This window comes from Natrix helvetica (genome assembly GCF_964273705.1).
Source record: "Natrix helvetica genome assembly, chromosome: Z".
NCBI classification, from domain to species: domain Eukaryota; kingdom Metazoa; phylum Chordata; class Lepidosauria; order Squamata; family Natricidae; genus Natrix; species Natrix helvetica.
This window is the reverse complement of record NC_138554.1, coordinates 30020247-30044892: the sequence shown is the minus strand read 5'-3', so window position 1 is coordinate 30044892 and position 24646 is coordinate 30020247. Positions and strand designations below refer to the sequence as shown.

The 24646-nt window shown below is 38.8% G+C and overlaps 2 protein-coding genes across 5 annotated transcripts in view; one reads left to right on the top strand and one right to left on the bottom strand.

The window, feature by feature from the left end:
* Window positions 1-1579, bottom strand: part of VWA5A (von Willebrand factor A domain containing 5A) — a 35919-nt gene extending 34340 nt beyond the window's left edge. For 2 of the 4 annotated variants that reach the window (XM_081932469.1, XM_081932468.1), the window contains exon 1: window positions 1360-1579. The gene's annotated coding sequence lies outside the window, so the exon portion shown is untranslated. The remainder of the gene's footprint in view (window positions 1-1359) is intronic. The other 2 variants (XM_081932471.1, XM_081932470.1) reach the window with 1 other exon arrangement.
* Window positions 52-23417, top strand: LOC309401369 (serine protease 27-like; the record flags this gene model as incomplete). The annotated part of the gene is made up of 7 exons (XM_081970439.1): window positions 52-59; window positions 1218-1312; window positions 13006-13032; window positions 18965-19130; window positions 19475-19752; window positions 20363-20553; window positions 23099-23417. The coding sequence occupies 7 exons, from the start codon at window positions 52-54 to the stop codon at window positions 23357-23359; spliced, it is 1026 nt and encodes a 341-aa protein (XP_081826565.1). The 3' UTR covers window positions 23360-23417.
* Between the last annotated feature and the right edge of the window lie 1229 nt (window positions 23418-24646).

Below are 24646 nucleotides of genomic sequence, written 5' to 3'. Positions count from 1 at the left end.
CAAACTAGAAATAAGGCAAGAAATAACGTATCACAGCATTATACCATATCTATGAGCAGGTAGATAACAAAATGATAGTTTACTACTATAAAACCATGGTTTACTTTCTGAACCTGTATTTATATCATGGTTAATCAGAATAGTCTGGCTTAGTTTTGTTGGGACTTGTTTTTTGAGACCTCTCCAATCCTTTTTATTTTTATTTTATTATTATATGAATGGGGCTTTTGGCTCATTTGATAGGATCTCTGATACCTACCTGGAGGTCACTATGTGAAAAATCCTTAGAAGATTTGTAGCAATGCCTTTTGATACAGAACACCCTTTTCCAATTAGCCTGGATTCAAAAATGTTGAATTATATCAGAGGTGGGTTCCTGCTAGTTCTAACCTCTTCTATAGAAGAGGTTCCACAAATCTACCATGCCATTTAAAACCGTTCCAGCTCCCTCCCCAGCCCGTCCGCACCATGTTTGCTCTGCCCGCTGCTCACTGATTGGCTGGCTCACCAATTGACCCACCCACCTCTAAGAGTCCTATCTAAACCTTAAAATCTTAAAGCTGTCAAGTTTGAACATCCCTGGGGTTTTTTTTCTAAAGGGTTTGGGGTGCAAGGGTTTTGTAACTTGACAGCTTTAAGACTTGCATACTTCAATGCCAGAGTTCCTGAGCCAACGTGACTGGAGGAGGAATTCTGGGAGTTGAAGTCCTCAAGTCTTAAAGCTGTCAAGTTTGAACACCCCTGAGTTTTTTTTCTAAAGGGTTAGGGATGCAAGGGTCTTGTAACTTGACAGCTTTGCGTGCTTCAAATGCCAGAGTTTCTGAGCCAACTAAGCAAAAGCGTTGTTAAGTGAGTTTCACCACATTTTATAAGTTAGCCACGCCCACCCAGTCACATGACTACCAAGCCACTCCCACCCAGTCACATGACTGCCAAGCCACTCCCACAAAGCAGGCCACACCTACAGAAGAGGTTCTAAAAAAATTTGAAAACCACAACTGGACTATATATAGTACAATCACCTCCATCAATACTGTCTGGAAATATAGACTCATCCTCCCAGGTAGGGAGCAAGAAGACTTAGCATAATTTATTGACGGGGCCTCCAGTACTAGGAGAAGAAAGCTGTCAGCTGTGATTCGGGAAATAGGACACTATTGATCTAAGGCTTAGATCAGTGCAACAGACACAGCAATAAAATAAAACAAATGGAGAAGCAAATATGCTTTTGGTTTTTTTAAAGATTCAAAACTCGAGAATGAAAAAACAACAGGACACCGACTAACCTTTGCTATAAGTGAAGAAATAAAAGGTATCTCAGAAAAGGGAAACTCTCCCCTCCAACGGAGTTTGCCTTACCTGCCTTTACAGATGGGAAACTGCGCGTCCCTCCTCCCTGAAGCAAAAGCGAAAGTAAGCTTTCCGGGAAAGTTCTTTGTTATCTCCTCCTCTCGCTAGAGAACGCCACAGATCCTTCGACCGAGCAAGCTCCAATCAGCTCGCTCCTAATCTTGCTTGGTCCGAGAGTTGCAGGCGACGGGAACGAATGAAGTAGCGGGGACATATCGCTTCCTCTGTGCTTTTGGCTTCGTCCCAGTTGTGCCATTTCCCCCCACATCCGTCCAGGGGATTTCCAACCTCACCAGAGGGGTGTCTCGCTTTATTAAGAAAAGCGTGCAACAGATAGTCTGCAAATCCCATATCCATTTTGGAAGGCCAAAATCCATATTTTCCTAGAGCGAAAAGGAGATTCAGTTATCAGCGGATCTTGTAACTCAAATTTTGTTTAGCGAGGGACTTCGTAGCGGGAAGGGAAGATTAATGTCTCTCTCCTCGCTTTCCGCTTCCATGAATTGGATTTTTCAGAATTTCGTAGCCGGGCAATAATCTGATAATCGCCCTAGATGCAGTTTGACCTATATAGATCTTTTTTTAAAAAATATATATATTTTATTTTACTTTGATTCAAACATAATCGTCCATTAAACAGTGTGTTCTCTGGATACAAATATTTTGTGCAAATATTTTATACAATCACAATTTACAGCCATATTTATTATTTTATCTATTCGTAATACTAATACTAATATACATCATACCTAATACTATAATAATCCTCTTCTTAACTTATTTAAGTTAGTTAAAACATTTTCTCTATTTCATTTGTCTGCTTTTTTCCATTTTCCATATTTATTTTCTAACCATTGATAAAATAATTCCCATATATTGTAATAATCAGATTGCTCCTTTTCCTTAATTTCAAGTGTTAACCTATTCATTTCTGACATTCTAATCACATTCTCATCCATAGGGATATCTTCATTTTTCTAATTTTGTGCAAATAAAATTCTAGCTGCAGTTATTAGATGAATATCCAATATTTTTGCCTTTTATGCATGTCCACCACATATGATAATATAACCCCCCCGTTTTCTGGTGGCATTTCGCTGATTTATCTTTAAATGTATTTGCCAACCTTGCCGGTGAAAAATGCCTTCTTTGATCTATATAGATCTTGTTGGGGATGCATATGTATACATATGTTCACTTGCCTAAACCAATAAAGATGGTGCATACAGTGTTTGAAATTATAGCTCAAGTGGATAATCTGTTCCTGGCATATATCTGCTCCCCTGTTGTTGGAGTAGACATCAGCCATATGTTAAAATTGGCCAAAGATCAGGTATCCTATAAGAATATATGGATAGTTCAAAGAACTGAGTGAACTCAATCTTTCAGGAGGCACAATGTCCATGTGAGTTTACCTTTTAAAATGAAATTTGGGTGCTTAAATAACTACACCCTGATTTCTGTTGGTACAGATTTTTAATGAAGACAGGAACAATTAGTGGAAGAAAAACTCCTTTATATATTTGTTTGTTTATTCCATTTCTGTAGCCACCCATTTCAGTCAATGACCCTGGGCGGCTTAGAATTTCACATCCTCTTTTTTTTTCCTCCCTCCTGCTTTTACAATCTTTATTTTTATATGGCAGGCTATAACCTCCATCATCTCTTGAGTCATTGTGACAATTGGTGTCCAATAACCATTCTTGGTCTTGTTTTGACTACAACTGTTTTAAGTTGCAATCAGAAGGATCTCCTTTCTCGAAGAGTCTACCCATCTTGCCAGGATGGACATGTTGCTGATCATATCAGCCAAAGAGTATAGACTGATGGGAACTGGAAGACGAACTTTTTCCCCTGTTCTATGCAACATCTTTAGTTCAAAAATTAGAATGGCCCCAATCCTGTTAGCCTTTTGAGGCCTAAAAACCTGACTATGTTCCCATACATGGGATGCTGAACATGATAAGGGCCCAGTTTCTTGACTGTATTGTTAACTTGCCAAGTATCTTGGATGCTATGCTTCTATTGTTTTCTATTATTTTAAAAGGTTTTTAATATTTTGATTGTAATATATTTTTGAAGGGAGTGTGAAGGGTTAAAGAGGCTGAGCTTGTCAGCTGGAAAACTGATAGCCTGGGATTGAGACCTGAGTGCCGGTGACAGGGTAAGCTCTCATCCTTGTCCCAGCTCCTGCCCACCTACAGGTGGAAAGCATGAACATGTGAGTAGTTTGGTGGGAAGGTAACAGTATTCCATGCTCCTCAATGTATAGTTAGGCTGGCTATAATGACCATGGAAATGTCTTTGGCAAAGCTGCCTCCCTCATCTAAGAAATGAAGACAAGTACCATTCCCTAGAATTGGACACAGCTGGATGGAAGGGCGGGGTGGGTGGGTGGGATGGACAATGACCATGGCCTTTACCTTTATATTTTTGGAATTTTAAACCACCTAGAGTCATGGACTGAGATAGGTGGCTACAGAAATTAAATAAATAAATAAAGTTACTGCAATTGCCCTTTTGGTTTCTTAAGTAAGCACATTTACTCGTTTTGAGATTGCACGTGGATCGTCACAGAATAAGGGAAAAAAATACTAGGTTTGTGCAACACTGGTTTTGAAAGGAGAGGGAGTAGATAGGGATGCTCAGGCTGTGTCTGTCAACCACTTGTTAAAGCAATGGCCTCATTTGCAAAAGGGCATTATTATGGAATATATGAACTGACACGGAATTCCGGGATCAAACAGAAAAGGTTTATTGCGCAGGTTCAGTTAGCAACACAAGGAGCAAAGACTGAACCCCGAAGGATTCTAATTCATCACTATTATACATATGTGTGACATTTCATGATTGGTTACATATTCTGACAGCCCACAGCTTTTCCCCCCCCCTCCCCTCATCTCAACTCCCCTTTCCCTCGTCGCTATGCCAAAAAGCTAAATAATTTGTGGCCTCTTCTATATAGGTCACAGGATGTTTGCAAAAGTGATCAAGGTTCCTGCCGTTATGACTGCGGTTACAGGTGCTCTTATGTGAGGTGTTTCCTCATGCTATCTCTTCTTACAAGACTCTTAACATGCTCAATTATAACGTAAGTCACACACATATATTACAATTCCTATTATCCCATATTATTCCATATTAGCATGATTTGCTGCAGTGCAATCCCAGGAAAAGCCACTTTTAGTTTTATGGAGTTGCTGACAGACACTGTCATCATGCCCATCCTTACATCTTTTTAAAAATATAAATTGTTTTAACAAAAACATAAACATTAACAAAAACATAAAAATTAACAGAAATGAATGCAGAATAAGCAGAACAAGGAAAGAGAGAAAAATAAAAAGTGTGGAAAGGATAAAGAAGAAAAAGAATCAAGAAACTTGCAGCAAAGTATGATTACAAAGTTATCTCTTTATGATTATAAAATGCCTACTTCTTTCTCTCATCAAATTTAATCAAAGAATTTAGCCATCTTTGCAAGTTCCAGTATCTTCATCAACCACTTCCCCCTTTTTGTGAAGAGTCTAAATTTTTAACTGTTAGGCATACAATAATTTTGCTGACATGTTTTCTTCCTTGAATACAAAATCCTGCACGTTCGTAGAAAATGCTACTTTAACTAAATCTGATTTGAACCTTACTAATGAATGGGCTGGAGATAAGAAGGACATGAGTGATGAAAGTTGCCATGCCATGTCTGCATTTTGGTTCATGGAGAGAATGTCATGTAAACATTACAAAGCCTTTGGGATCCTTAACGATGCTAAAGTATTACACCATTGTGTCAGAATGCTAGATGAAAGCTGGTCTCCCATAATCAAATGTTCCTGACAATTTGTACAGATGTGTGATAGAATCAGGTTTCACATGTTACCAAAAGAAGGACAGTTAGTAAAATTTGTTTAGTTTTGGCACTGTAAGGAAATTTAATTGGGGAATAGTTCATAGAATATCTAAAGCCATAATCAAACCATATGTAGGCTAACAATTGTACAAATTCAGTCTGTGTGTTTCCGAAAGTTATGGTTAATCAAGCCATAGTTTATTGCACCTAAATCAGTATACTATGCAAAGTTGGGATGGACAGCCTGACATTTCAGATCTGATTTGCTTGCGATCTTTGATCTTTGTTTTGTAGGGTCCTTAATGCAATTGTTGAAAATTGGCACTGTGTGCTGTTGGTATGTTGATACAACATACAAAAAAGTCCTGAGTAATCTAATGTATCTGTAATATGGTTTAAAAAAATAAAGGGAGCCTTCTGGAGTCCCAAGTTTGCCTTGCCCACTACTTCCTTGTTTTTTAAACTATTGACTTCAAGATGGTGTTGATTCCTAGTAGTTTCTTAAACCTTTTCCAGGATGATCTGTTCCCAGTTTGGATCTTGAGATCTTTCAATGACATATCCATTCCCATTCTAATCAAGTGCATCCACCTTGAGGCTGGTCATCCTTTTCTCTTTTCTTCTTTTAAAAACTGTAATATAGCTAAAATAGAGAACACGTTGAAGTATGTCCTTTTCTCTTGTGTTTTGGATGTCCTCTTTTTCCAGCACTAAATTAAGATTCAGTTTCGTCAGCCTCTGTATCTGAAATGGAGGAAGTTGCCATCTGGTCTTTAAGACCAGTTTTGGTTTAAAACAACAGTTTTGGGCTAGCCCTGGTGTGTCATAGCCCCATGAATTTATAAAGCCCCTGCAGAGTTTTGAGAGGCTCTTAGAGTCTTCCTAGTCCTATTATAAAAACATGGTATGATTGTGAGTTTGAAATGTACGTATATGAGAAAGTGCATCAACTCTTTGATACTGAAGCATTGGTTTTAGAAGGCAACTTTGTACCAGGAAAGAATAAAACCCACAAGATTAAGATTACAGAATCAGCCCATAGCAGGAGAGAAAAATACCATCAAATTACAATAATTATTTAATTAAAAGTACTGACTGTACTAAGAAAACAAATAGAAACTCCAGAGATTTCTTAGATATTAGCTCTTCCATGGCATGCTTAGCTTCCAAAACAGATTAGTAAGGCCTTTGCACCACCACTTTCTGTGGCAGCTCCCTGTTTAACCAAAGTATAGGTTTGCAAACTAAACTCTAAATTCACACAGGATGCTAAGCCAAACTCAAATAAATTATATAATAACTATCTTTGACCATCTTCTCTGAGACATTGAAACGAGAGCTCTGTAAAGTTTGAATTAATGGAATGAATCATCATCCGTATTAAACTTTTGAGTGAAACAAACTTTGGTTTGATATCGATGAACATAGATTATTTTGCTTTATAAATATTGGTTTATTTATTTAATTCAATTTATCCACTGCTTGACGCAAATTGACAGGTTTATGGCTAAACATTGTGTGGATAGCTTATTCCATAAATCTTATTTCAGTAATTATAATCGATTTCTAAAATAGTATGAGAAATCAGCCATAGTTTATAAAATTGCCTTTCTTAGGTTAGTGGCTTCTGTTCCCATCATTCTTAGCCCATCATTGTCAATGACCAACGGAGGATAAAACTGAACTTTCCCATAATACAGTAAAGTTTGGGAAGATTGCTTTAAAAAAGTAATAGATACAGTAGTCAATTTCTTTATTGCTACAGCAAACTTTTGTTAATATTTTTGGGGAATGAAACTGAAATCTATCTGCTGTCAAATTCTCCTGTCTTTTTGTCTGTTTATAACCTTTAATGAGGCCAAACAGTGAAGCATAGCTTGAACATTTTTGAAACAAAATATCTCAAATCCTCTAAATTAAATAACGTGAACAAAACCCAGGTCCCATTCCCATAAAATTGAAATGTCAAGGATCTTCATACAATACATAGTTGTATTCACAAAGTTGTAGCTAGTGCAATATCACTGCGGTCTTCTGCAGTTTATGAGATCATGATTTCTGATGTTCCTGCCAGCTTCTAATAAACAAAATCAATGGGAAAGTCAAACGTTGCTCCACTCCCCACTGTTCTTTTGCCTGCCCAATGCTCAGGGTCATTCAACTTCTCTGTTTCGGTAAGGAAGTATCTCTGAAAGTATCATTCAATGGGTCATGGGTTGTGTAGCTGAAATCAAATGCTTGCTGAACAAAGAAAACATTTTTTTCACACTTCGCTTACAGTACTATAATTACCCCGTGGAATTTGCTAGTGATAATTGTGGTAATGAAAGCTGCTTTGAGTGGTTTTAAAATGGCACTAGACAGATTCCTACAAGGCCAGGATTAGTGGTTACTAAGTGTTTATATAGACTGGATGAACTAATGGTTTTATCCTACAGGGCTATTATAGGTTTGTGGGCCACTCCACCAGGGCCCATGATTATTGATATTGCAAATTGTTGAGAGTGTAGTCTCAATTTGCATAAGATCATGAGTAAAATGTATTAAATTTTCTGGAATTTTGTGAGTCAGTAGCAGAGCTGAGCTGAGCTTTTGTGCCTATGTCTAATGATACAACACAGTAGCAATGATGCTGGAAAAAACAAGTCTTAAATATTTACTAGCACATCATTGTATGTTCCTAAATGATTAACTCACTTTTTGAAATAAAATTGAATAGAAAATATATATAAACAGTATATTATATGTATCACAAGTATGATGTAGCTTCAATAACACAAACCTACTTGGATGTTAATGTCTTTCTGTAAAATATATATTTATAGTTTTTGGCAGTGCTAATATGACTCACAGACTTTTCAATATGCACTGTCAGCATGGTGCTAGTATTCCAAATTAGCAGCACAATTCCTGGGAAACCTGCTCTCCCAGTGCTTTGCATTTTGGTTGCTCTCCTGGGAGGTCAGCTAGGATAGGGAGGGAACAGAATGGAAATTGAATTTATATTTACATTGCATTGGCGGAACAGTGATTTCAACATAGTTTTTAGGTAATGATGCATAGTAACTCTGCACTGTTGATTTATGTGAAAGAAAGAGAAAACTAATTTTGGTAAAGGATGGGTGGAAATGTCCTTATATATAATAATTAGATAGTGGTCATGAATAATCTGATTGAACTGTTAGTGAACTCTTGAAATTTAAGCAATCATTTAAGCAAGATCTAGAAATTAACTGAAAATCAAAGAAAGTAAGAAAGGGGAAAGAGGCTGATAGTAGCAATAGTATTTAGACATATACCATTTCACAGTGCTTTACAGCCCTCTCTAAGCAATTTACACCATCAGCATATTGCTCCCACAATCTTGGTCCTCATTTTACTGTCCTCGGAAGGATGGAAGGCTGAGTCAACCTTTAGCCAGTAAGGATTGAACTCCTGGCAGTGCGTTGAATTAGCCTCCAACACTGCATTCTAACCATTATGCCACCACGGATCCTAGTATGTGTTTAAATATTACTACCTTTTGGGGGGGGGGGAATCATTGTTTTTTTGATATAGATTATGATGTGAACTGTAAAGATTGACATCCTGTTATTGGATAATATATAATATATAAATATGCTATTTGGGAGGCCTATTTACTTTCTCCTAAGGTAGAAGGCCTTATTTTCTTGAAGGAAGAAAATAAAATTTTTGCTTTAATAGTTTTGTTAGATTTTCCAAGCTACAGAGCCAGAATCCTAGGAGCAGGCTAGCAACCTTCAGACCTTTAACCTGAAAATTTAATAGCAATGAATGTGTTTATTAGTTGATCTGGCTTTATCTACTATGAACTAGCAGCCAAGGTTCAAATTCTAGGTAGTTAGCAGGTCAAGTTATGGGCAGAGGTTTAAGCTATAGACAAAGAGATTTAAGCTATGGACAATTTGTGTTATGTAAGCCAGCCGCTACCCTGCGTTTAATGAAGAGGAGGATCCAGCTATATATAGTCCAAAATGCCTTCAGCTATATTCCTATAACAGGTAGGTTGGTGTATTCTGGGATTTGAAGTCCACACATCTCAAAGTTGCCAAGTTGGAAAAACATTTGTGCAGATAACAGACCGAAGACACCCAAATTCAAATCTATCCTCTGACATAGTAATATTGAGCAGAGACATAGCATTGACGAGGAAATACAACATCCATTATATAACATCAATGTAGAGTAAGAAGGAAATTCAAGATTGCTCTGTCTTGAGTCTCATTGGTGTAAGAGGGAAAGAGAGAGAATCTTTTGTCAAGTTTGCAAGTTTCTGTTATTATAACCTTTAATAATAAAATGGTACCTAGCTGCTCTTGTAGTGTATGTTTCCTAGTCTGGCCTACCTCACAGGGCTGACAGAAATAGGAAATTAAGTAAATTCAGGCAAGTTATTTTATTTCAGCCCAACTTACTTCATAGGGTTGCTGTTGTATAAACTATGCTATTGGACTGCTTTTGATATGGCTTTGAAAATAGCTGACTTTTTCTTCCAAAGTCCTTCAACGTCAGTTCACAAATCTTGTTATTTTGTTATAGGTTTTTCATCAATTTGATTCTTTCCTGGTATTACTGCTACATTGCTGGACACCCTTTTTTTTCAATAGTATTTTCTGATGTGTTAGTTTCCTTGTAGCCATTATGTAACAATTGATCACATTTTCTAAGAGTTTTTCAGTTATGTGATCTAAGTAATTTTTGTTAACAGAAAAGAAACTTTCTACATAAATTCCATTGTGCCTTATTTTCAATTCTACCAATGCATTATAATTGTTATTTAGAGTCACTGTAGTTAGCTTATGTTTTGATGTGTTGACTGAATCCACTCAGGTTAATTCAGTGAGCTATGATTGTGCCATGTAGTTCAATTCTTATGCTAAACTGAACATACATATCTGAGGCTTAATAGCTCATGGGACTTTGGCTTGCTTGTGTGAGCCTAGGTTTTTTGGCCTATAAATAACAGCTTATTTATTACATAATCCCAGCTAATTATTGTTTAATACGATATCTGAATTATGTGTTAGTTCCATGTGGCATGCCTCATTTTGACTTGAACTTAAAAAAAAGGATGGGTTTTCCAGGAATAGATTGTTCATCTTTAACAAATGAAGGCAAATATATATGTCCCAGGATAACGTTTCAGGATCCAATGTAGGTCAGTCACCAGGACCAGAGGTTTAATCTTTCGGACTCTTGCTGAAGCCCATCCTCAAGGAACTTCTCTCTCACCAGAATGTGTTCCATACCATCTAGTGAGAGTGAAGTTCCCTGAGTATAGGCTCCGGAATGAGTCCAAAAGCTTAGAAGACTAAACTTCTGGTCCCAGGGACAGACCAGGATTGGATCCTGTTTACCTTTGAGTTTGCATATTCCAGAGACACTGACACTACATCTTCCAGGCATTAAAATTGCTGTTACCAGCACCCTGCATGGTGCTTGAAAGCTATATAATGCTAATTCTTGAAATAGAGGTTATAATACATATTTTTTTCTCTTACATTCAATAGCAGGCTGCTATAAGATAATTGTTCATATTACTTCAAATTAATTAAACCATTTCACCCCACCCAGAGGTGGAGATAGAATAGTTGGGATAGCCTGATTTCCGGCCTGTGAGTAGGCAGCTCAACTTGCCCCACTGAAAAACTGGGGGTGGAGTGAGAGAAGGACAATACTAGGCAGCTCAGGTCTCTTTGGCAGTCTGCTTGATATTGAGCAATAGTCAAGAGATTGCTCCTTTGGTTTTCTGCAAATCCTGGGTGCTTGATTTGAGCATCATAGTCCATTGTGCTGTTCCTCTATACCTGATCTGCCTTAGGACTGGATGACTGAACATTGCTAGTTCTGGACAATGCTGTGTTTCTGTTGCTCCCAGATTGTGCTTCTATTTTTGTTGCTGAAAGGTGGGTAGCCAGTATCTCTCTCTCTCCCCCCCTCTCTCTCCCTCCCTCCCTCCCTCCCTCCCTCTCTCTCTCTCTCTCCCTCTCCCCCCTCTCTTTGTGAAAGTATGTAGAGGTATTTTCTATAGTTATTGGGACCGTATTTGATCACATAGATTAGTGTTGGGGCATACAAACACAGACTGTTCCATTTGAGTCACTAGATCCTTTCTCGAAAGCTAAAGATTGCAAACCACTAGGTTTTCAGAAATCCGAAAAATTGTTGACCTACAATAATGGATGCTGGATGAGTTGCAAAACCTGAGACGTTTTAATTATTGGTTTCTGGGAAAAATGGGGAACATACGTGGATTTTTGCAGAGTGTTGGAAAGGAAATCTGGAGCATGGAGGCTGAAACTTCTAGCAAGTATTGCTTTCCTTCTGATTAAAAAAAAATGATAAGGAAAAAAAATTGTGTTGTGTTTCACTAGTCAGATACAGTTAGTAATCCAGCGTTGTAAGGAAAGTGCATATCAGAGATAGGTTTCTGCTGGTTCACCCTGGATCGGCAACCAGTAGTGGTGGCGGCACGAGGCTCTGTCCACCCACCCGGATGCTTTTGTGCATGTGCGCACAAGCAAACCAGTAGTAAAAGAAATTGAAACCCATCACTGGTGCATATGTGTGTAGATTTCCACACTTGGAAATGCAGATGGGTTTTATTTTCTTTCCTTGTAGCCATTATGTAACAATTGATCACTTTGATGTATTATGCAATTGATAAATTACTGGACTGAAGTAGTTTGTGTGTATGTGGGTTCATAGGATGTTTGGGTTATTGTTATCTTCCTTTTTCTGTAATAATACATTAGAGAGATCAGACTTGCTGCTTACCAGTCTTCAGAGAAAAATCTATTGCAGTTATTAACCAAGGAATTTCCTTAATGGCATCTCTTTTACTGGACTGGCTTTACGTGCCATGTTCAAGGCCTAAATTCAGTTAAATGTAGGTTTGGGAAAGATCTCTGCAGGCTTTTGATAGAACATGTTTGGTGAGCCAGAACAATGCAAATCCATGCCATCCGATCTCCTCTCATGTTAGTCTTTTGGATCAAAGACAACTGAAAGGTTTGTGGCATGGATTAGAAATACCTACAGATATTGTTGAGAAAGAAATGGTAAGAGGAGAGGAGACAATGTAACTTAACCAAACATTGAGTTCATTAACAAAAAAAAGCTACGACATAGTGACATGTTACAGATAAACTGGTTACACATGCAGAGAGCCTTCATAGAAGATGCTTAATCTGTTTATGGATTTAACATCTTTTCCGGCTTTCCATACCAAGCTATCCAAGTCTGGGTTTTCGTAACCCAGAGCCATTAAAAAAACAAACATTAGCACTAACACACCTTATCTTGTTGCATAATTATGACTACTAGGTTTTCAGCTGACCCAGTTAAATGTTTCACATGTGGCCATGTTTAACTATTAGACAGGTTGGCTTAGCTCTTAAAGCAGGGGTTCTCAACCTGTGATCTTTCGACCCCTGAGGGTTTGCGATGTCACAGGGAATCTGCGAAGGCTTGAAGAAATGTTATGATTTAAATCTTGAGTTAAGTCTTGGGGGTCTGTGGTCATAGTCCATGGCCATGAAAGGTATTTAAGGGGGAATCCATGGTGAAGAAAAAGTACTGTCCTAAAAAAATAATATTCAGATGTTTTGTAATGAATTATAATTCTTTTCCCGTACAAGGATGGCAACCTTGCCGGTGTGGACAGTGTGTTCTGGGGAGTAAAAATATTGACGAGGTTTTTTTTGGTAACCTAACTCCTGATCTTTTTCTTCTAATAGTGATGTTCCTTCATTCCATCACTTTGACTTTATTTATTGTATTTTTAGGTGTGGAAAACACTGATTCTCAAAAAGGTAAGAACACACTTGAGTAAAGGATAGTCAACTTAATAATGGGGGAGGAAGGACCTAGAGAAGAGATGTCATAAAATTGAGTTTAAGCACTCAAAACATACTTTTCCATAGTCCTGTTATTCTTGTGTTATTCAGACAAAAAGAAAGTAAGTATGCAATTGTTTAATTAGTTCCTTTATATTTGTATATATACTTGTCTAATTTATCTTACTAGAATAAGCTATGACCAACAAGACTATTTATGTTACTATGCCCAGCAAGGCTATTCAAATAACTATGCCCATCAAGGCTATTCATGTTACTATGCCCAACAAGGCTATTCCACCATAGAAAGTGTCCTCACATATTGTATTACAGTATGGTATGCTGGTTTAACAGCTGCGGACAGGAAGGCACTAGAGAGAGTGATCAATTCGGCACAAGAAACCATTAGTTGCCCTCTGACACCACTGGATGACATCGCCAGATCTCACTGCTTTAGCAGAGTAAGGAAGATACTCAGAGATGATTCATACCCTGCTCAGTGTCTCTTTGCACTTCTACCATCAGACAGAAGACATCAAAGTATAGCCAGCTGAACAAACAGGTTTAAAGATAGTTTCTATCCTTGGGCTGTCAGACTTTTAAATACAACCACAATCACTCCATGCACACACTAGTTTTTTTTCTTTTTCTTTCTTTTTTCGTTTCTGTTATAATTTTGCACCAGTGAGGTTAAAATCAATTTTGTTGTATTTAAGTACAATGACAGTAAAGATTATACTTATACTTACTTATTCAAATAACTATACCCAACAACACTATTCAACACTATTACTATGCCCAACAAGGCTATTCAAATAATTATGCTCAACGAGGCTATTCAATTAACTATGCCCAACAAGGCTATTCAGGTAACTATGCCCAACAAGGCCACTCAGGTTGCTGTAGGTATTGTTGCCCAACTAGACTACACATTCACACAATATCCCCATACACTCTCAACACAAGTGACCAGTCTGTATTAGAGAGGGCTGGGAAGCAGACTCAGGATGTCCCCTGCTCCATCAAGAGTTGTCTTGCACTCTGAGGGTCTGGGGATCATTCCAGTTCTCTCTTTATACCCAACTTGTTTACTCTGAATCCATATGTATGGTACATCTTGCCCCGGTCTTGTCAGGAACTTTACATTCTTACTCCCTGTTCCATGACTCCATGAAAAATGCATCTATAGGCCCACTATATTCATGACTTATTCTAATATATTATACACTAGTTGATAACCCGGCATTGCCTGGGTATTTATTTATAGGGTGAAAATGTCCAGACCAAACGTAATTTCTAATGTTGGATTTTTCCCCTTTACCTGAGGGAGCCCCCTTATGGAGTACTGCCATACCATGGCAACTCCACTGCACTGTACAGTAGAAGCCATTTTACAGCAGTACAGAAGAAGCCAGGCTGTATCTTAACAGAACACACACACCTAGGGATGTTAGGGGTGGCTTACCTCCACAGTATTTGTTTCCAGAGAGTAAGTCATCTGTGTACCAAATTTGGTTGAAATTGCTCGAGGCATTCCAGAGTTACATGTAATACATTCATATTTTGTTTGTTTGTTTTGTTTTATTGGATTTATATGCCACCCTTCTCTCAAAGGACTCAGGGTGGTGTACAGCATTAAAAACATATATTACAAAAGTTAAAAGGAAATTAGAAACATTCCAAAAAACAAACCCAATTAATATAACACTAACATTTTAAAAATTAGATAAAATTAACAGGCCAGGCTGACTTGCTGGAAAAGCCAACTTTTTAGTGAAACGGATCCAGGTAGACAGCTTCATCCAGGTACTGGGGAAGCTGACGTGCTACCACACTCTCAACAACCTTTGCTACAAAGCGAAGGTTGGAGACTGGACAATAGTTGGCTAAAGAAGCTGGGTCCAGGGAAGGCTTCTTAAGGAGGGGCCTCACCACCGCCTCCTTCAAGGTGGTGGGAAAGAACCCCTCTCTCAATGAAGCATTGGTAATCGCCTGGAGCCAGCCTCGTGTCAGCTCCCGGGAAGCCGAAACTAACCAAGAGGGACATGGGTCCAGCACACAAGTGGCAGCACTGAGTCTCCCCATAATCCTGTCCATGCCCTTGGGGGTCACAGGGTCAAACTCATCCCAGATTGTCTCCACAAGATTAATCCCCCTCGACTCGCCTGAATCTACCCAGTCAGAGTCCAAGCCTGTCCAGATTTTATCCTGCAGATACTGAACAAATTCTTCAGCCCTACCCTGCAAGGGGTCTTTCCCAGTTCCGGGTCAGAGGCCGCAAAGGCACAATGCGATCCAAGGCCCCAGTGGCTGCCCTATCCAAGGCTTCCACTAGGGCTTCGGTCGAGTTGTGAGCAAGGGATTCAGGAAAAGTCCCAAGCTCCATCAGGAGCCTTTCAGGGTCCATCAGGCGCCTGGGGCGGAACCATCTAGTTAGTTCCGCCTCCCTGTGGCGAGGGGTAGCAGTATGGAAGTCAAGCCTGATGAGGAAATGATCAGACCATGACAAGGGTTGAATAGAAATATCCCCTAAATCTAGATGATTCATCCACTGCCCAGGTCGAGCGTGTGTCCCCTATTATGGGTGGGGTCTTGAATTAACTGAGTTAGGACCATAGCTGTCATGGAAGCCATGAACTCCCGAGGTGACTCGGATGTCTCGCCAATGGAAGGCAGACTGAAATCCCCCAGGATCATAAGCCTGAGGAAATCAACCGCCAATCCAGCTAACACATTTAGCAGCTCTGGCAGGGCTGATGAAATGTAGCAGGGAGACAGGTATGTAACAAAAAGAACTACTGTTGATCTCCGCTCCTTCCGTAAGAAACTCAAGACCCACTTGTTCCAATTAGCTGGCCTGGCCCAATCGCAATGATAGGTATAAGTATAATCTAATCCTGACCTTCCTGGATGGCATTTTAAATTTTTAAATTTGGGGGTATTTTAATTTTTTAAATTGGTTTTAATTATTAGTTAGTTTATGGTTACTGTACAGACTGTGTGCTAAAGTTGTTTTGTCTGGGGCTTTGTGCTTTGTTTTGTTGTCTAGTATATATTTATTGTCTGTACACCGCCCCGAGTCCCTTCGGGGAGAGGGGGCGGTTTATAAATTTAATAAACTAAACTAAACTAAACTAAACTAAAAAGGCCCACTTGAACTCCAAGGCCCCATTTCACAAAAAGGGACTCACACCCACCTACGTGAGGCGCAGTGACCTCCTGAGGGCCAAGACGTTCCCTAATAACCACCGCCACACCATGGGCTCTCGGCTGGTGAAAACACCCGGAAGCCTGGTGGGCATAGTTCACTAAGGGGAACACCCCCCTCATGGCCCAACCAGGTCTCCGTAATGCATATGAGCATATAATATATGATATGTAACATAAGGAATAATTTCCAGATTTATAAATAAGCCTTTACACACACACACACATGCACACACACACACACACACACCACACACATGCACACCTCTATTTATACCTTTAAAAATATTTTTTGCCAGGGGTTTTAGGTTTTTGCCAGGAAATTTAGAAAGAGTGTGACAGTTTATAACTATTCTTTAGTTTAGTAGGAAATCCATACATATCTGAGCCTCCTTTTCCCAACCATCTATGATAGCCGATTTGGTGCAAAAACTTACTCATTTTCATGACGAGCAAATGCATATTATGCTTCAATTTAGTGCAACGATAGTCATGAAACAGAAGACTGTGACTACATGTGCAAAGAAGGAGATTAAAAATGTACACACTTGCAAATGCAGTGTAGTGTGGGGCCTGTAGACTTCCATGTGATCACATCCATTGTGCGTGGATGAGAAAAGACCCTTTGCAATATAAAGAGACTGATCATCTGGACAGGATGTCCATGAATATTGTGTACTTTATGGGCCTCTTGTGCTTATTAATAAACATACCTGAGAGCTAGGTAGGACACACACACACACACACACATACACACACTATACATTTTCTCTTGTTCAAATGTTACTCTTCATTTAATTCCACTGTTTACATTTTTGTAAATTATGCTTAGCATGAAAGCTATGAATATTGCTGAACTCCAGTAGAAATTTCAGCAGAAATTCCAGCATCCTTTATAATTGGCCATGATAATTAAGAATATTAGGAGCTGTAATTAGCAAAATTTGGTTGCTGCCTCCGTCTCTCTATTGTTGCTTGATCAACACCTATCTGCCCACATTCTTTCTACAGCTTTCTTTCTATCCAGTGTTAGATATAATTTGTTTCAATGTAATTACTTTTAGTTATGACTCATCCAACTCTGTAAACATATGGCAGTTGTCAACAACATCTAAGGGAGAAAATATATGACACCTGGCTAAGCAAACACAAAACGTTTTTAAACATCAGTAGATAATTTGGAATCCTTTAAATATATTTGCCTCATTCCCAATCAATGGAATGGCAAGGAATTAAAAGAGTTTTTAAAAAATACCCGGAGGAGATATTAATTTGTCTACTGTTTTGTAAAAGACGACTGGAGGCCCCAGATATTTTTTTTTTATCATGAGCTACCTGGGGAACCCCTGTTTTTTAATCTACATATAAGGAAAGGTTTTGCTGCTAATTATAGATAAATGATAACATATTCAGAATAGTATAGAATAGAATACCAGAGTTGGAAGGGACCTTGGAGGTTTTCAAGTCCAATCCCCTGCTTAGGCAGGAAACCCTATACCCGTGATGGTGAACCTATGGCATGCGTGCTGGAAGTGGCATTCAGAGACATCTCTCTGGGCATGCCAGCTGTTGCCTATTGCTCTTCCGCATAGACATGCCGGCTACCTGCACTTCACACTGGTTTCTGGGAGCACCAGAAACCAGAAGAACACTTTCCCAGTGTGCATGTGCACACCGGGAAGCTGAGTTTCCAGTGCATGCAGGCACACTGGCAAGTTAGTCTTCTAGAAACTGTAAGATCAGGTGACCAGTACATGCATGCGCACTGGGGAACTGCTCTTCCGGTTTCTGGTGCCCTCCTGTGCTCTCCCGTTTCACACATGGTGCTGAAAAGGTTCGCCAACACTGCCCTATGCCATTTCAAACAAATGGTTGTCCAATTTCTTCTTTAAAACATCCAGCATTCAAGTAGATATTTAACATATTTTATTATTATATGTGGTCATTATTCTACTGCTATTCTCACATGTCTTTCTAGTAATCATTATCTATACATCTGGGATATCTTTCCTCACTCTAACAAGTATCCATAGCTTTTGTTACCTGTAGGAGATGATCAGGCTAAGCCCGAGGGAGGGGTCCCCTTCATGCCCATGAGATCTAAGTCCAGCCCACCTTGAATTCCTTCTACTCTTTATCGTCCGCTAATTTCCCTTGGCCATTAGTAATTCAGATTCTTGTATACCTTTATACTCATTTGAACTATCTGGGGCTCCTGAGTTTCCTGGCGGTTGACACTTCCCTCTCACATGAACTAACCAATCACAACTCTTTCATTTTGTTGATTCAGTTGCCATTTAAATATTTTTACCAAGAAAACTGTCTGGATGTGCCTGTGAGATCATCAGGAATAAGACCCGACAGTCAACATTACGTATAATATTTTTTTAGGATTGAACTGAAGTGAAAAAACTTTGCATCTGAATCTTAGAGTTTCTGTCCTGGCTATATTTTGAAACAGAAAGTGAAAAATGACATCTATTTAGCAATCATGGATAGAAAAAAAATAAGAATTTGAAGGAAACGTATGTTGTTTTCATTCGTCGAAATAGCTTGTGACTTCACAAAATAATAATAATATAAAAATCAATATGTGAGCTGAATTGTGGCAAGGTTGGCTGCATTGGTTGTAGAAAGGCAGTAGTATGAACAATTTCCTACAGCTCTCATCTTCTCACATTTCTCTTTTTTTCTTTTACAGTCTGTGGGCGCCCCAAAGTACATTCCCCTCGAATTGTGGGTGGGAAGAGAGCTGTAGAAGGGGAATGGCCATGGCAGGTCAGCATACGAGAAAACAGACTTCACATATGTGGTGGAAGTCTCATTTCCTCCCAGTGGGTGGTGACAGCTGCTCATTGCTTTGATGGGTGAGTAGCAGATTTGCATTAAAAAGACTGTATCTCAGCCAGTTTCTCTTCTTTAAAGGAATCAGTAATTGAAGATGGGAACAATAGCAATTCAACTAAGCTCAAAAATTTGGCAGTGGACCAATTTTATCTTGCCTTTATGAAGATAGAACTACAATATTAAAAGAGCCAAGAAATCTGAATTTCTACTTTGACTCCTCCCTCCTGATGCTGATCTTTGTTCACAATAAATATTTGATTTAATGCATAAATATATAAATGATGCCCTCCATAATTTCCTGTTGAGTTTCAGAGCTGAACAAGGATGATAGAAGACTGATTATTTTTCCCCTTGGCTCCCATAGGCCACTAGTTGCATCCAAGTATCGAGTACACCTGGGGGAGTACGAACTTCCCAAACCAGCATCCACCATGATCTCATCTGCTATAAGTCTGATTATAGTACATCCATATTATGCTGGAGTTGGGCTGAGTGCTGATATTGCGTTGGTGAAACTAGAGGAACCTGTCCATTTCTCCCGAACCATCTTGCCTGTCTGCTTATCCACTGTTGCAGATCCTGAACCTTTCCCTGTAGGGATGATGTGTTGGGTCACTGGCTGGGGGGACGTCTATCCAGATGGTAAGAAAAAGGTGGGGTCTTCTTAGATCAAGTTGTAGAATTCAGGCTTCTGCAAGGCACATGGTCTCCTTTGGATGAGGATGCTTCTGCTACCCCTCCCCCCCAGTGTTTTGAGGGGCATTAAACTGCATTAAACTTTATGGTGGGTTAATGCATTTATATGATTTATAATATTGCTTATTGCTGTAAAAATATTGTTTTTGCAGTAGTGATTTGAGGCTGAATTTTGGTTCCATTATTTGGAAGTTTCTGTAATAAGTAAGTGGTGGGGCACATGTGACCCATGACTTAAAGTCCTCGTAACAGGGCTAATTACATCCATTGTTTTTGCAGTTGCAATATTTGTTTGTTTTTTAATCATCCATTCAGTGGCATCAAGAATGTAGTTGGTGGTGCAATGACATTATTGCAAAGGGTGTGGAGCCCAAACATTTGGTAGATGGACTGGAGGAGTTGGGAGCGATTTAAAATGAGACTCACAGACTAAAGCATCACAGACACTTCCACTTAACCCTTTGATCTTTAAAAGCAAATGCGGGAGGGCTCCACCCTTAAATGCTTAGGAGTTGGTGTTCGGTCTCAGAGTCTCCCTTTTTTTTTTTCTCACCAGCCTCTTTCATCACTCGGATTCTGCAAAAATTGGAAATGCCAATCCTAGATGTTGATAAGTGTGATGAAATGTACCATAATGATTCCAGCAGCTCTGATGTAGATACTGAAGTTTTGCCAAAAAACTACAGGCTAATTTATGATGACATGATCTGTGCTGGATATCCGGAAGGAAAGAAGGATTCTTGCCAGGTAAAAATAGAGGATAAGAGCCGTGGATCAATTAAGATTTGTCGCAGATATTACACTAATATAGAATTTGCTTGTTTATCACAAGTCTGGGAACTAGGGCATTGCAATTTATTATATAACCATGCTGAGCGAAATGTGTGAATCTAGCCACTTTTTTCTTCAATAATGACCAATTCTTGGAGACTGTCTATTGGTTCCTGAGGTTTACTTGGCAAGGTTTTTCAGAAGTGGTTCGCCATTACCTCTTTCTGAGGGCTGAGAGAAAGTGACCGGCCCATGGTCATCTAACTGGCTTTTTGTCTAAGGCAGAACTAGAACTCATAGTCTCCAATTTCTAGCCTGATCAGTACATTAAACTGATTCTCTAAGCCAGCGATGGAGAACCTTTTTTTGGTTCGCGTGCCATAAGTGGGGCGAATGCAGGGGGGTCGTGTGCGGGCGTGCCACACCCATAATGCAATGCGCAACCCCCCCAGTACACATGTGTGCACTACAGGCATGACCCCCCCATTTTTACATGCTTTTTTCGCCCTCCCCAGGCTCCAGAGGCTTTATAGGAGCCTGGGGAGGGAGAAAACAGCCTCTCCCGCCCCCCCCCGGATGGGACCGTCCAAAGGCTTCCCTGACACCTTCGGAGGGCTCAAAAAGAAATCACTGGAATCTTAATACTGACTGTGAATCATAATGGTCATAATACAGATTATACAGATTAACAGAGTTGGAAGGGATCTTATAGGTCATCTAGTTCAAACTCCCACCCATGCAAACCCTACACCATTTCTGACAGATGGCAGTCCAGTCTGTTCTTGAAAGTTTTCAGTGATGAAGCTGCCATAACTTCTAAAGGCAACTTCTGTTCCATCGGTTGATTGTTCTCAGTGTCAGAAAAATTCTCCTTATTTCTAGGTTGAATCTCTCCTTGTTCAGTTTCCATCCATTATTCCTTATCTGGCCTTCAGGTGCTTTGGAAAATAGCTTGACCCTCTCCTCTCCGTGGCAGCCCCTCAAATATTGGAAAACTGCTATCATGTCTCCCCTGGTCCTTCTCTTCACTAGGCCAGCCATGCCCAGTTCCTGTAACCATTGTTTGTATGTTTTAGTCTCCGGTCCCCTAATCATCCTGGTTGGTCTTCTCTGCACTTTTTCTAGAGTCTCAACATCTTTTTTATAGTGTGGTGACCAAAACAGGTCTTGTTTGTAAGTCAGGGTTTACCAGTAATATGAGTAACTATGATTTACAATTGACTGTGATTGTTAAGCAACAGTAATGTTGGGCATGAGAATAGAAATAAGCAACTTAATACAACCTAAAGGCGGGTACTCAAGCACTGATTTCACTCTGAACTGTTCACTTTTTTTGCCAAGCCTCATATTTCTTACAGTGAAATCCCATATATGACATGTTTCTTGAATATGGCTCACCGGCTCATTTTTGATCTTTAGTTGGCTAAAAGGTAGTGTGAAAATGGCAGTTTATTAAATTAATAATCAAAATATTTTCTCTGTTTATAAGAAACACTAAGTTAATGCAGTAAATTGCAGTATATGTACACTTTTTTAGATCCATTCCACCATCTTTTTCCTTCAATGAACATGCCCACAAATCATTAAATCTATCTGCTCCTCCTTCAAATATTTTTTACTAATAATTTTATTTGTTTATTCAGTTTATAAACTACAGGTATTTTAACAATAACACATTTTTGCACATGCATTCTTGTAGCTCCCCATTTAATATAAGGAAATTAATCTAGTTCCCCATCTCCCAAAAATGTAACAATAAACAACCACCTTAGACATTTTTCCGTATCTCATTCTTCCTATAAGTAGACTAGAATTGGTTTTGTCTCCTGTTGATATTTATAACATGTCTTAGAATAAAGTAAATTTGATTAGTGATGTGATGAAGCTTGAATTTAAACTATAGTTTCTCAATCTAAAGAATGGACTGTTCTTGCAATACATTCTTAATGGCAGTATATTTTCTCACATAATACAATTTATCCAAAGTTTTGATTTACATAGTCCTTCTGAGGCAGATGGTATCACAAAGCAGCAAGCACATTTTCTCCAGTATGTCTCTGGTAATGTCATGAATTACTGAAAGCAGAATAACAAAGGCTTCTAAGTATGCCAACAATATCCTTAACTAGCCTTCAAACCCGTAACAAAGACATTTAAGATATAATACTGATTCCCCACAAGATTGTTTTCACATTTACTTTTAAATCACCATGATTATTTCCCCCTTTTCAGTAATGGTAAGGGCTTGGCTAAAGAACATTAAGAGGAAATGGTGAATGGTCATATTCAGTGGTGGGTTTCAATTAATTTTACTACCAGTTCACTTGTACATGCGCGCAACACTTCTGTGCATGCTCAGAAGCATCCATTACCGTTTGCTCGATCCTGGGTGAACCTGCAGAAACCTACCTCTGGTCATATTCATCTCATCTGCTTAAATTTAAACTCAAAATGCACATTATTTCCTTAGGTCTTACTTACTGAAACAATGTTCCTAGTTAACTCCTTTCTTTCTTTTTAGGGTGACTCTGGGGGCCCTCTGGCTTGCAAGTTGAATGGTACATGGTTTCTAGCTGGCATTGTGAGTTTTGGGGTGGGTTGCTCTGAACCCAACCGACCCGGAGTCTATACCAGAGTAACTTCTTATATGAACTGGATTCAACATACTATAGAAAAGAACTCAGTTTCCGGTGGGGGTGTCCCTCATCCCAGTGGGACTTCTGTTCTCTTCTTTTTAATTTTTCTCCTGAGCACTTTTCATGTAAGTGCTGTTCATTTATAATCAGTTGGAAATGTAATTGTAATACAAGTATGACATAGCACTCAATATAATATTAACATTCAACTACAATGTAAAAATACTTAGTTCAAAGAGAAAAGTACAACCCCCATTGTGCATAGTGAAAGGTTTCCTGGAGATCTGACTACATTAACCTCCTGTTACCTCTTTCTCTTATTATTAATCATTCTCAGAATTCTGACTTGGACGTACATTTGATAATAAATAAAAAAAATTAAAAATCCCAGTTTGTTTCCTTGAGTCATTAGAGGCAAAAAGAAGTTCTTTGTGCCATGAGATATATTTACATTATCCAAGTAAAATGTCTCTCTTCCCCAAATCTCATTCACCCAATAGTGGACATGTTCACACAACATGATAACAACGTAGTAACCTCTACTTTGCCTTGCTGTGAATGTGTGTTTATGGATTAGGTTGATTTCTTTTGTAGTTCTCTCATCCACCATTGATTTCTGCTTGTGTGGAACAGTTTCAGAAAAGAGAAAAATAAGATATTCCCTAATATTGTTGTGGATCTAAACACAAATATCTTCGAGTGTATAAAATATTGGAAAAGTTGCAGCTGGCCTCTTTCTTATTTTTGTAATCTCATCTCAGAGTTAAAGAGAGAGAAATTTTTACAGTGTTCCCACAATTTTCACCCCAAGGTAGAAGATGGCAATTGCAAAGAAGTTTGTAAATAGTGACAGGCACAAGAAAGCAGCCTTTGTCAGTTCCTTCCCAGCAAGGTCTCCAAGCTTACCACTCTGTTCACTCATTACCCCATTCTAGCTGGAGATTCCACCATGTCACATGATCTTGGAATACTGTGATATTGCAGTCATGTGACCACAAGGATGCTGCAGTGGTTGGAATTTCGAGGATCAGAAATAAGTTTGAAAGGTCACCAAACAAGTTGTTGTTACATGAGAGCAGCTTTGATGTAATTATCAGTACTTTCAGAAATTTCTATTTGATTTCATGGAACTATATACTTTTCTCCTTCCCTTATTGTTCTAAAGAACAGTAATCTATTTACAAAGTTATGTAAAGTACTAAGCATATATCAATGTATTGGTAAATACATTTAATACAACAACAGATGAAAATTTATGATGAAGGCTACTTCCTATTTTATATAGGAAGCATCAATGCAATTAAGTTAATCTTTTATGGCTCAGGAAAGCAGAGTACTTAGCTTAGATTTTTAGCCTGTCAATTACTATGTCTGTATAACTGTTGCAAAGAAGTTTGGAAGTCATTCAGATAACTTTTTCTTTTTTACCCTTT